Source organism: Grus americana, chromosome 7, assembly GCF_028858705.1.
Source record: "Grus americana isolate bGruAme1 chromosome 7, bGruAme1.mat, whole genome shotgun sequence".
NCBI lineage: Eukaryota > Metazoa > Chordata > Aves > Gruiformes > Gruidae > Grus > Grus americana.
This window is the reverse complement of record NC_072858.1, coordinates 14,566,382-14,579,247: the sequence shown is the minus strand read 5'-3', so window position 1 is coordinate 14,579,247 and position 12,866 is coordinate 14,566,382. Positions and strand designations below refer to the sequence as shown.

Below are 12,866 nucleotides of genomic sequence, written 5' to 3'. Positions count from 1 at the left end.
GAAGATAAAACTTTCAACAAGGCCATAACTTTTGGAGGAGGAGGGTAGTCACAGAGGAATCTTTTCAAGCACAATTGAGTTTGTAATTCTTACTAATTCCCTCTCCATCTGCCAATGGCCCGGTGTGAAATTACAGCCAGTTTGAGAACCCCACTGCTTTAGCCCTGCTCCTGTCAAGGGACATCTATCCATCACCTCACTGTGCAACCTGCTCCATTTAAGACCTAGTTAACGCCAAGGCCTCCTGCATTACTTTGATCCAGACCTACTAATTACAAGTGTAGCTCACACTGAGAAGGAAGCAGCCCAATAAAATGCTGTGTGAAACCAATGTGTCTCTGCTACATTTCCAACAGGCCTCACCAACTCCAAGTCTCAGGTGAGTGTTGCAGAGAAGACTCTCTACCGACATGCCTTTATCCTTTTTCCTGCAGTTTGCAGTAAACACAAAACAGAGAAGGCTGTGAATCTTTTGGATTACACGTAACATTTTCCTTTACCAAAGCATGGGCAGTTTTGACAGTACTAATAAAATAGGAAGGCAGACTGCTGGTCTTCTAGCCAGTCAGGATGAATAAGCAGAGATGAATCATTTGGATAATAAAAGACACTACTGTTTGGCAAACAAATATGCACTACAAAAGGACCCTCAAATCTCTCTAAGTTAAGGATTTAAACAGGAATTTTTCAGAAGTTCTTAGTTCTGCCCTGAGAGTGAAGGCAGCCCTTCACGGGGCCACGGCTGCGTTAACATCACAGAAACTTGTCGTAACCTCTGCCAACAGCAAGGGCTGCTGATGACTCTTGCTTGTGTCAAGCCCTCCAAGATTTTAAGCAGCAGCTATTTAACTATGCACACAAACCACAGTCAAACCCTGCTCTTCTTCCTGCTCCTATGACTTTCCTCCCAATAACACCTAGCCTAAAAGAAACATTCTTTTATGCACTAAATGTGATTCACTAACACAAGCAAACCAAACAGACTGAATAGGAAGGGGATAGTCAGCTTCACATACAACAGAGATTTCTGAGCCTCCAGTATTAGTGCACCCAGCACATAAACCTAGGGAGACTTGGGAGTTTCCATACACATAGGAGATCTTATTCACCCCAAGAGGATGCAACAACAGTCCTTGATGGGAAAACAAGGAATCTAAAACCTGTCAGGGTTATTTCAATTTGCTTTCATTTTACTTTGAGCTCCCAACAGTCAAATTAATTCTAGTTATAATCACAGTGGCAACAAATACAGCAATTTAATGTCCATAATTTCAGAAAAGAGAAGGCTAAAACCTTTAGGCTCTTTTCTTCAAGACAAAAAGACTTTGTTTGCCCAATCCACCCATTAACAGTATTTCTCAACCCTATGCAAGGAAAAAGACAAACACAATGAGAGAACATACAAGTTATTAACAAGAATTCAAAGTTTAACCTAATTTTGACTTGAAAGCAAACAAAATTGCTGTGGCAATGCTGTATCAGACAGCCTTTATTTTGTTCAATTCTGAGTTAAGTGGTCCTTTAACTTAATAAGGCTAAGAAATACTACCCTATAAAACAATGCATGAAATCGTATTTTATGTGCAATGTCACATCATGATACTAAAACTGCTGTCAGCTGGCAAGCTGACATTCTCAGTCATGCTAGTAGTAGAACACATGATCACTGCAGTATGTGTGTAGTAGCTGTTAGAATATACTTCAAAATGGAAATACCACGTCCCTACCAAAATTAGATTATTCTAGACAGAAAACAGTGTTATTGTAAGCAGGTTTGTGTCCTTAAACTCATAAAGTACAAGAACAAAACTGTCTGAGGCTCCTAAAGTTGAAAGTAAGTCAAGTGATTCTCACTTCTCTGGTACTGAACCACCTCCTAAGCAAGACTTCTCATGCTACCAGGGCCACTTATTTGGGAAGAAAAAGAGAAGAGTGACAATGTGTTTTCTTTTGCTGACACCACACCCTCTTCACAGGTGTTCTAAAATAACCATTCTTGTTCTGAGATGTCAAAGTGTATGACTGTCAGCTATGGGATGAATGTAATCAGTTTATTTCTGATGTGAAAATTCACAACAGAGAGCAGGGAAAGGATGTGGCATATAGTTTTTTGCAGGGTCAATGGCTCTGCCTGCCTTCAGTCACTGAATATGAAGATTGTGCTTGGGATATTTTTAAACAACTGTACAGAAAAGTGACTTAGCAACATCTGAAAGTACAAATGCAGAAAACTAGATGAGGAGCTGATGACATGGGAGATGCTTCCATTCTTCTTCCTTGATCTATTTACATGTCTTGAATGGTCTCCAAAAGGCTTCTGCTCAACATGCACCATCTGGTATGCAGATACCATTTCCAGATGTTAAATTACAGATAAACTAGCTTTTTACATTGTTTTTTCTTTTCTAATCTGGCCAGTAGCATGCCCATGTGAAAGACTGTGTAAGGGATAACATGCCCAGACAGAAAACACAACAGGTATAATGAATGCACTATAACATACTAATGTAATACTTCACTTGCCCTACTTCTTATTATTTTCAATTAATTAACTATAACCATATTCTAACACAACACTCTTTAAAGCCCCTACAATGAACACGCAATTTTTCTTGTGTGCAACAGTTATATATAGCAAATAATGGTCAGATAACAAAAGCCTACATAGAGAAGAAAGGATGAGTCTGAGACATGAGAAGACAAACAGGTAATTTTGTAAGTTAATTTCCCAGTTGAGTGGAAAAAAGGGAAACAGTACTTACCAGGCATAATGCTTTTCATCTGCAAAAGGGTTTCCAACCTAATTACAGTCTCACAACTCCTTGTAATATGATCTGCAACTATTATCTCTGTTGTACCATGGAAGAAATCATAGGACAGCAGTTTACCCAGAGCAGTCCAGATTTCCACTTTTTTGCTCAGACCACATCCCATTTCTTTTTCTGCACCATACCCTGTCACTCATCTCCCCTGAACGTGCTGACTTTGCCTGCTTAACTGCAGCACTGTGATCTTCCAGCCTTAGAAGCCCCAGGTTTCCATGTGCCTGGGTACTGGTTTAGGATGCTTGAAACATTCACATTTTTTCCTCTCATCAAACCAAGCATCGTTTTATGGATAACGACACATTTGCTCTGTGTTTACAGGAACAAGCAACACTTGAGTAAAATGAACAGTCGGAGAAGTGAGGATAGTGCTGACGCTCCCCTTCTGTCAGGATGAAAGTTAGCAACGTGCTTCATGCTCCACGTCAGCCCCACTGGGATTACCTGAGTCCTTGGGAAACGTCCCCAGTTTGCAAAAGGCACAGTTGTTTTTCCACTACGGAAGTGAAACCCACAACTTTTTTTTTTTTTTAAGCATTTGTTTTTGAACAACTGTTTTGCGCTCCTTAAAGGCACTGCCACAAGGCTGTCACAGCTGGGAAACACAAACACCAAAAGCACATGCCTGCAGTCAGATCCAGTGCAGATTAACAACAATGCACTTCATGACTTAAAAAGTGGCGTGAACTTGAAATAGATGTATAAATAAGGTATTGAACAACAAAACCTTTTATATATAACTACTGCCTCATGGATAACTGCTTAAAAGAACAAAAGCAAGTGATCTAAATATAAACTGCAATTACCTGCCACAGCCTCCAAAACTGCTCCTTGCAGCTTTGTGTTGAACCATAAGCATGTGGAAACCTTCCTGCCCTTTGCCTAACCACTGACCTCAGCTCCTGTGACCCTCACACTGTCCCTAGCCACATTATTCATCTCTCATTCCTTCTCAGTAGACACAGTAACTAGATGACCGTAGTTGACATACTGCATTAACCTATTATTAGGTGACCCTGACACTCTACCTCACATTTTCTCAGTTTATATTCACAACAATTCTAAATTGAAATATCAAGGGTGATAGGAACTTTTTATCCACAATCTTGGAAGTGGTAATGAGCAAGAAGGCAGGATTGTACGTGACAACCTCAGTTACAGCCTGTGTGATACTACAACCTAGAAAAATGGAAGTGGGCTTTTTATCCTTAAAATATGCGGAAAATGGTAAGTTTACCTCCCGCCCCTTCATCAAAAGTCTCAGAGAACTTGCCTGTCAAGTATCGGAAAGATGGAGAAGTCATGCGAAAAAAAATTTATGAAACTAAAAGGTCTTATGCAACCTCCCAAAACCTATCTGTCATAAAGAATGGGCAAAGCTTTCTAAATTAACTTGTTCAGCTGACACAAGACACTCGCCCTGCCTTGCCTTGTCTCAAAATGAGTCACTGATATGGCCAACTGAGCAGTGGGAAAGAGGAAAACCTATTGAAAAATGTCCTTCCCAGGACACAGGAGAACCCGCTGGCTAAAGGTGTAGCCTGCCATATGTACCAAGGATAAAAGAAATCACCTTGTTATTCAAAGCCAAGCTTGCACCGAGGACATCAAAATACAGGGGAATCTAAGGAAGCAATTAGACTTATTAAGCTTTGGTTCCCTTGACACCCATAATCACTTGAAACCGTACTACAGCAACATGGCTTGTGACCAAGTACAGCTTGCAGATAATGAATTTAAGGGAAATACCTAAAATGAAAGTGCAATGAATAGTAAACGATATATTTGCTGATAGAAGAGGCACCTGCTGACTGGAGTAGCCCAACCAGTAACTGTTTTTTGCTCAACAAGAGGCAATATTCCAAACTAAGTCAATGACAAAAAAAATTAAGAAGATACTCACCAGCAAGAGTATAATCCATATCAAAACCAAAGCACTTTATCTTTTCCATGGCTAAACTTCTGTTTACAAAGACCCTATAAAGAGAGAAGAAATAAAGCCATAGGTATGAGCATTTTCAAAATAATCACGTTTTAGAACAAACACGTTTTGCCAGCTGTCAGGATCAGCCAGCTCTCTTAGGTCAAAATCAGAAAATATACCTGAAAATGGAGGCATGATTCATTTTTTGCCATGAGTTCTCCTGAAGCAAAGCCATGACTTTGCACGGTTATTCTAATTATTGGTATGCTGTCTAAAGACATACACGCATGCATGCACACACACACACAGCTTTGCATGTGACCTGCAAAAATTCCTAAGAATAGAAGTGCAAAATCTCCTGAAGCAGAATTTAGAGCTCGAGTGAGAGGAAACTGGAAGCAGAGGATGGGAAGCAATACAATTTGCTTGATTAAAACAAATTATTACAAAGAGGTAACAAGGAAAGGAAAAGGAAAAGGAAAAGGAAAAGGAAAAGGAAAAGGAAAAGGAAAAGGAAAAGGAAAAGGAAAAGGGAAGAGAAGAGAAGAGAAGAGAAGAGAAGAGAAGAGAAGAGAAGAGAAGAGAAGAGAAAGAAAATAACATTTCTGTGAATAAACTCACAGCATCTGAGCCCTCTTTGGAACTATATCTGGAAATTCAAAGCAAAGCTAAACAGATCCGTTTCTACATTTACACCAATAGTGTTAAAAACATTTAATAAAGCTCTGAAAAAGACAGATAAATTTTCATGCACAATAACATGCTATTTCTATTGTGGAAATTTTTATTTTTATTTATAACTCCCCTGCAACTCCTCAACAAAATTGCTGTTTTTTGAATTCCACTTTTACTACTAATGCTTATTGCAATGAGAATCTAAGCTGAATATTTCAGGCCCTTTTTGATTCCAACATTTTAATACTTCATATTTGACTTAGTTCAGGTAAGTAACATGGTAAAGAAATAGGTCAGAGAGTACAACAAAAGCTTTTCTTGCTTCCTGTTCCAATGATTACAGTAACTAAGCTGCTTATGTTTCCCCAGAACTTCAAACCACATAGCAGATCTGTAATTCAACAGGACTTCTCTCCACTGTGTGTCTTATCTGAACTTTAAGAATGAGAGTCAGAACTCAGCTGTGGGATGGAAGCTGAGCTTCTCAACACCGATCTCAGACAGAAATCCCGCATACTGCTTGAGCTGTGATGCCGAGACAAAATTCTCCTGTATGAGAAAAGTCCCAGAGCCTTCACCTGTACTCTGATTTCAGTACGTGAAAATTCTCCAAATATTTAATCACTGCATTGCCCTCAGCAGAGTAATTATCCTCTTAAAAACCAAAATCGGCAGCACTGCCATGTAGGAGGAGTGGCGCAGGGACAGCGATACAGCAATGGAGATGGCAAGTGCAAAACCAAGCACTTGTACGTTCTGAAAAGCTGAAAGAAACCACTGGGAGATTCTCCTCCACACGCACGTTCTGGGCAGATGGCCGGCATAACGTGCCCGTTTAACTGCCCGTGTCAATCTGCCGCAGCTCGGATTTTAACAGCAAACTGCTAATATCAAACTATCACACTTCTATGCAAGTCGTCTTACCTCATCTCTCACCGATGTGCTCCTTGTTTAGTTCGCAGCAGTCTGATTCATCTACTTGTCTGAATCATATTACACAATTCCTTTAAAGCTTCCCTAGTACCGATGCAATTTTGCTTGGATCTGATTTGACTTCAGAAGATCATTATGTCTGAACCAAGCCTTAAAGTACTGTATATCTTCTTGGACAGTGTTATAGAAAACACATCTGTGGCTAATTTAACCAGTCACTGGATATTGTTGTTGTTCCACACAAATCCACTTGGAATACAGTTTCTCTGGCAATAGTATACTTTCCCCCTAACCTTGCACACTCTCTCTGGGAGTCACAGTTTCCTGGCAAAGTGCCTGCCTTTGACAATGGGGCTTGTCACTAAGGGGCCTCAGAGGTTACAGATGACGCTCTTTTCTGATAGATTTATGTATTACCTAAACAAGACAAAGTGATGGGAAAAAAAAATGGAAACTGGTAAAGAAATGTCTTTTGGAAATATGAGATGGGATTGTAAATCACTAAAATTCACTCCTGAAATAGCTGGCTTTGGAGTAGGTGGAGCAAATCACCCAAATCTGCAGTTTGAATCTGTGTTTGTTTGTCTTTTAACATCGAGATAACTCTGATCTACAAGAGACCAACGCGAAATGCTATTTGGGACTAAACACAGTCTCATACTTTGTATAATGAAAATGATAACGTTCTGTTGCTGCTGATGCCAGGAAACATTATTTATTAGCTAATTCAGCACACAATTTCAGATCTCATGTTGTGCGGATTGTTTCCGAAAGTGGAGAGCTTTGAGAAGGAATAACATACCTCCAGGAGACACTAGCAACATTTTTTGTCCAACGTGCAGAGTCTGATTTTGTTCTTGCCTTTAGGCTTAGCCCCCGGAGCATAGTTTTCCGTCCTTCTGAACAGGAAAGGAATAGGAAGGGAAATTTAAAGAAGCTCAGAAGAGCGTTTCAGAATTACAACATTTGGGAACAGTTTCCCAAATGAGGACAAAAAACAAGCACTAAGACGGAGCTGAATGCGCTTATAAAAAGGGTAATACGACAGTGCTTGTGAAAGGCGAAAACAAGGGAGCTGTGACCCAAGAGATCTCTTCTAGTCCAGCCTGCCTATGTTTAGATGATGACGACATCAAATTGACCAAAAACCGTGGAAAGATCTCTAAGTCCCTGACATTTTTTCATCGCTTGCTTTCAGAGTATTTACAAACTGAACCCTGGGACTTAAAAAAAAAAAAATCCAGCACATGTTGATACTGAAGATCTGGAAAAGTTTACTAAAGGCAATGAAACGAACAACATCTATTAGCATATTTTTGTTCCAAAATAAGTCTCATGACTAAAACATGAAAATTACTATAGCAGCCCACTCTTGGTAACAGCTGGTGAAGAGCTCTCTTTCTCCATCAACTTGTAAATATCGCCTATGACCTAGAAACTGTATGTGGCAGGGTCTAATCATGCCCCAACAGTGCACAGGACCTGGCAGATTTTAAGGCATCCTACCGATTGATTTGATGTGGTAATTACTTTGCCCAACAGTGCTGGAGTGAAACAGGAAATATTTTAAAAAGCTAAAGAAGGCTATTACACAATGTGTTCAGGACAGGAAATGAGAACACTTTAATCGATTTAAACTTGGTTATGCCTTGGCAGATTAAATGGCAGACTAAACAGTGGCAAATGAAAAAGAAAGGAAACCAATTTGACTTCTCTTGTGAAGGTCCAGCCAGATCTTGGGTTATTTTGTAGGCACTCAGGACCTCAACTTTAAATCCTGATAAAGGAAGACGTCTCCCATGCACAGTGCCCCCCTAGACACAAGTAGATACTTACAAATATTTACTCCCAGAAGCTGACCAGCTTAATTCAGAGGCTTTACTCAAAGTAGTAAATATCTGCAGTATCCTAGAAACTAAAGAGAAAAGTTGAGATTAAATCACCATGACAGTTTCTGGGAAGAGCCAGGTTCTTCTCAGAAGCTGCAGACTTAGCCCGTTTCAAAGCTGTGCTTAGATCCTCATTGAAGGTCTGCTCAGCCTGATTTCAAGAATACAGATCAAATGCGTCTGTTGGCTACAAAACTGTAACACCTCCATAAATGACATGGTATAGAGAAATATGACGATAAAGCAAGCTAAGACCCTAAGAACCCTAACCACCTGAGAGAAAAGATCCTCTGGTCTCTAAAGGAAAGGATGAGAAGATAAGTTTTTTACAGCTCATTTAGATAAACAAAAATCAAAGAAGCTTCCAGATTACAAACAATCAAGATAAAGTCAGAACAAGAGGAAAACTAAAATCACCCAACATTTTTAGGCAAGGAAGTTTTAATCTAGAATAAGTTTTCCACTTGCCAGAATCAGAAGAAGTCACACTTTCCCTTCCCCTGATTTTGTTTTCTTCCATTCAGAAAATAATTGTTTTAACCAGGAGCACTGGAGTTAAAAATGAAGCTGATCTAAAAATTTAACAGCACTGGGCAGTAAGATAAATCAAACTGCAGGCACAGCATGAGAACACCCTCTCCATTCCTTGTGCTGAGGCAGAGGTGGGTATTGCCTAAACCTAACTCCCCAGCTCCACATCTGTCTGCAACCAGAGCATCTCCCTAAATAGAACATTGTCCTTCTCTTGCCTTCATCTTTCCTTCCTGATGACAAACCCAAGCTTTATATTTCTGCTTTAAGGAATATCCCTGTGAATCTGCCACAGTTTTGTACTCCCTGTGCATTGTGGCTGGAGTGGTCCAAGGTGTTGATGCTTGTGGGGAAGCCGGTTGAGGGACCACACCAGCCCCGTCAGTTCCCTCAGCCAGCACACGGCACAGCTGGGAGCGGGGAGGCAGCAGCCGGGACTTGGGGTGGCTTAGCCTGGCACAGACCCACACCTTTAGAAAAATGGACTTGAGGAGCTGTTTAAGAGAAACCATGAAGCACACTTCCTCCCTAATGAGTTCTTCCTCAAAGATTAAACCCTGCAGCTTGGCCACAGCAGAAGGCTCTTGATGACAGTATTTATTTTCTTTTTGAGCTCTACAAATTGTGCTGGATAAGAGAAAAACGTGTTGCATTACAAGGAAGAAGGAACTGCTGAGCATGCATAAAGGGAGTCACAGAACCCTGATATCCTCAACACTGCAATTCAAAGTCCTTTATATTTTTACATGAGAGCCAATCTCGGTTTTGTTATTGTTCTTGTCAATCAATTCCGAGGCAGGAACCTAAATCCCAACTCTTCTTGAGTAACACAGGAGACGAGTGAATGCAGAGAGGGAGAAATGGTTTTATTTTGTGTAAAATCTCAAAAGCATTCTATGCCCTGAATGAAATTTGCATGGATAATATTCTTGCAATATGACTGACAAAATAAACAAAATGCACAGAATTATACAACTAAGGAGGAACCTGGCACATGGCTCACAACTTCTCATAGCAAGAAAATAAAAATGAACAATGTGAGGCGAGGTTTCTGGAACAGAGCACTTCGATAATGATTTTCCAAATGTGTCTAGAAATACCTTGCAGCAAGAAGCATTCTTTGTCATGAGAGTAAGTTTCACTGGAAATTAGATAAACACAAAGAAACTTGTAACATTGCTGAGTGGAAGAGCAAATACAGTGGGAGCTGGCTAAGCGTGACCTACATGTGTGTTTAAAGAAGACTGTGGTGGACAGTTGGGCTTGAGCCAGCCGCAAAACAGGGACTAACTAGCCAGAAGGCTCAGATTCCTGCTTCCTCAAAGTTTAGGTACTTTGGTTAATCTTCACTTTATGGACAACTTCCACAGTTTAATAAGCTAGAAGAGTTAAAAACAAATGAGAAGGAACTACATGGATTAGCTTTTAAAAGACTCTCATGTCGAAGTTCCCCATGGCCTCTTTAAAACAGAAAAAAAAAATCCCACTATTCTTATGAAAACTGGATGTTCTCAGTATTACTAGTTAGTCCCCAGATGTTGTGTGCTTAGAGGAGATGTCTCACTATGTGACATTATAGTTCTGGTTACAGGTGACTTCCTCCAACAGCAGTGAACTCAAATGAATCCCTCACTGACCTTGCTTACCTGGAACAAATCATGTGAGCAACCTTAGGAAGATACTAACACATATCAAAATGTCTTGTCTTTGGCTACTGGATGCTTTGGTACCCATCTTAGAGAGGATAAGAAATAAATTGCTTTAAATTACTAAAAACAATGTAATCATTCTTTTGCCGAGTCTTGCCTCTTGAGGCAGGTAATGACCATTGCACATATTATTATTTATCATATCATTTTGGTCTTTTTTTTTTACAACGTTAGATTTTCTGAGTTGCATTTTATTCCTTCTTCAACTGAAGAGGAATATTCTGACAGGTCAGTATGTTTGTAATTGTATTTAAAGATAGTGTTTGGGCTTGAGGTGACTTTAGGCAGATGAAACAGTATCAGATAGGGGAGCCAGAAGGGCATCAAAATTTCCTGGCCAATTCTAGTAACATTTCCAACATAGTGCCCTGCAATTTCACAAGACTAACCATCTTTGCACAATTAAAGTGACATAAAACTGGAAAATCAGGTTACGACTGGAACTTACAGGTCTGATGAGGCTGTATCCAGAAACACAACTATGAGCACTTCCCTCTCAAATTCAGCAGGAATCGGATGGAAGGAGATAGCCACGGCCGTTTCTGTTTCCATTGTTTGGGTTTTCTTCCCAGGCAACAGCAAAGTGCCAAGAAGCTCACATATGGATTCCATCCCAAAATAACACCCGTCTGCTCCATGAAACTATTAAAGCTAGGGATCATGGGACATTTTCAATGTAATTTCTTTATTATTAATTTGGCAAGTGTTCTGCTTTCTCATAAGCTCATCCATTCTGCTGCCTTAACACTCCCTCTGCCCCCTCTCTCCAACGTCTGAAGCACTAAAGCAAAATAAATACAGAGCCACATGCTGCCCTCCGCTACACACATGCCACCGCACGAGTCCAAGGAGGCTGCACAGACAGATGAGGACAGACCATAGCCTGAGCAGAGCCTACAGAGCTACCTCATTTACAGTTAAATGAAAACACCACACATCGCCTATCTGAACATGTCTGATGAAAAGAGCATTTTCAGACTGATGAGTTTTTTCCATTTCCCACCACAGTGAACTGATCATTTTAAGAGACATTATATATAGCTACCCAAATAGATACAGTTTCAAGCCTCATAGCCTAGTTTATATAATATTTCCACCTGTTTGCAATCACTGATGATCCAGTATCAATAAAGTGAAGAAACAAGATTAGCAGTGAATAGCCCGGAGTTTACAAATTTGAACAAACTAAAATACATCTTTAGCCCTAGAAATTGAAACAACCAATTGGTAATCCTTTTGCTTTGTCATTATTAAAGCATATACCATTGTTTTACCCAGGATCTCAGCATATATTAACATCTTAAATCACTTAACTCATATTACCACCATAAGATGCTTTGAAAGCAAACTGAAGCACAAAACTACGAAGCAACTTATTCAACACTCTATCAGGATTAAGAATCACGATGCCACATCCCCTGCGCTAGCCAGTAAACAACAGACCGAGAAAACAAAACTAAAACAACAACAGAAACCCCACGTTCAAGATGAAAAGTCTCAAATTACTCTGATGCAAAATGGTAAAAGGATCCCAAAGTCTGTACGTTTAACAAAAAGGCCATCTCAGCCTTACCGCCCTGTTAAGCCAAAACCACAGAATAAAAGTTAAATGTAAATACCTGTTTCCTGGATCTTGGTAACTGTCAGTAACAAGAGTGGATGGAACACCAACTTTTTCCATTATTTGCTTTAACTAGATGTGGTTGCTATTTAAACCCTAAAGAGCTATGTGAGATAATCCAGAGGGTGCCTAGAAGTGCTCACTCCAAGTTAAAAAATAGACACTAGGGCAATTTGGTGGCTCAGAGTCAACCTAGTTCTTGCCTAATTACAATCACATTAAATGACAGTACTCCTCCAGAACAAATGACCTAGTGATTATCCTCTACCCGGAAAAGTCAACAAGCACTGTATGAGGGAGGTGGCCTCACAGCCACACACACTAAGGAAAAGCCACCTAACAGCTATGCATCCATTTTATTTCCGAATTAAAATGTATGTTGCCAATAGCAGAGTAATGCAGTATCCTCTTACCAGTGACCTCTGCTAGAGAATGAATAACATCTAGCTTGTATATTAATTCATCTTTAGACCTCACCTCCAGCAAGCGCCAACAATATTGTATAACAAGGTTTGTGGCTGATAGTAACACTAGCTAACCAAAAGTCTTAGTTACAGTCATCAGAAATACCCTGAAGATAAAACCCCACCACGTCTCCTCCCCTACAGATTTTTTCTAATTCTTGATGCTGCTTTTATGGCCCTTGAACTGTATAGCACAACATATGCGTTCATATTCTCAAGCTTTGCTTCATCAGTAACCTCAATACTCTGATTTCTTAAGCAGCTATACAAACTGATCCGAACACGAAGCAAAAAT

At 40.0% G+C, this 12,866-nt stretch overlaps 1 protein-coding gene across 7 annotated transcripts in view; it reads right to left on the bottom strand.

The window, feature by feature from the left end:
- NT5C2 (5'-nucleotidase, cytosolic II) overlaps nucleotides 1–12,866 on the bottom strand; it is a 62,754-nt gene that overhangs the window by 25,774 nt on the left and 24,114 nt on the right. For 3 of the 7 annotated variants that reach the window (XM_054831004.1, XM_054831003.1, XM_054831009.1), the window contains one exon: nucleotides 4,729–4,802. In XM_054831004.1, the coding sequence (XP_054686979.1) occupies nucleotides 4,729–4,802 (74 nt within the window). Of the gene's footprint in view, nucleotides 1–4,728; nucleotides 4,803–6,348; nucleotides 6,617–7,159; nucleotides 7,257–8,193; nucleotides 8,273–12,105; nucleotides 12,183–12,866 lie in introns of those variants that run through there. The other 4 variants (XM_054831005.1, XM_054831008.1, XM_054831006.1 and 1 more) reach the window with 4 other exon arrangements.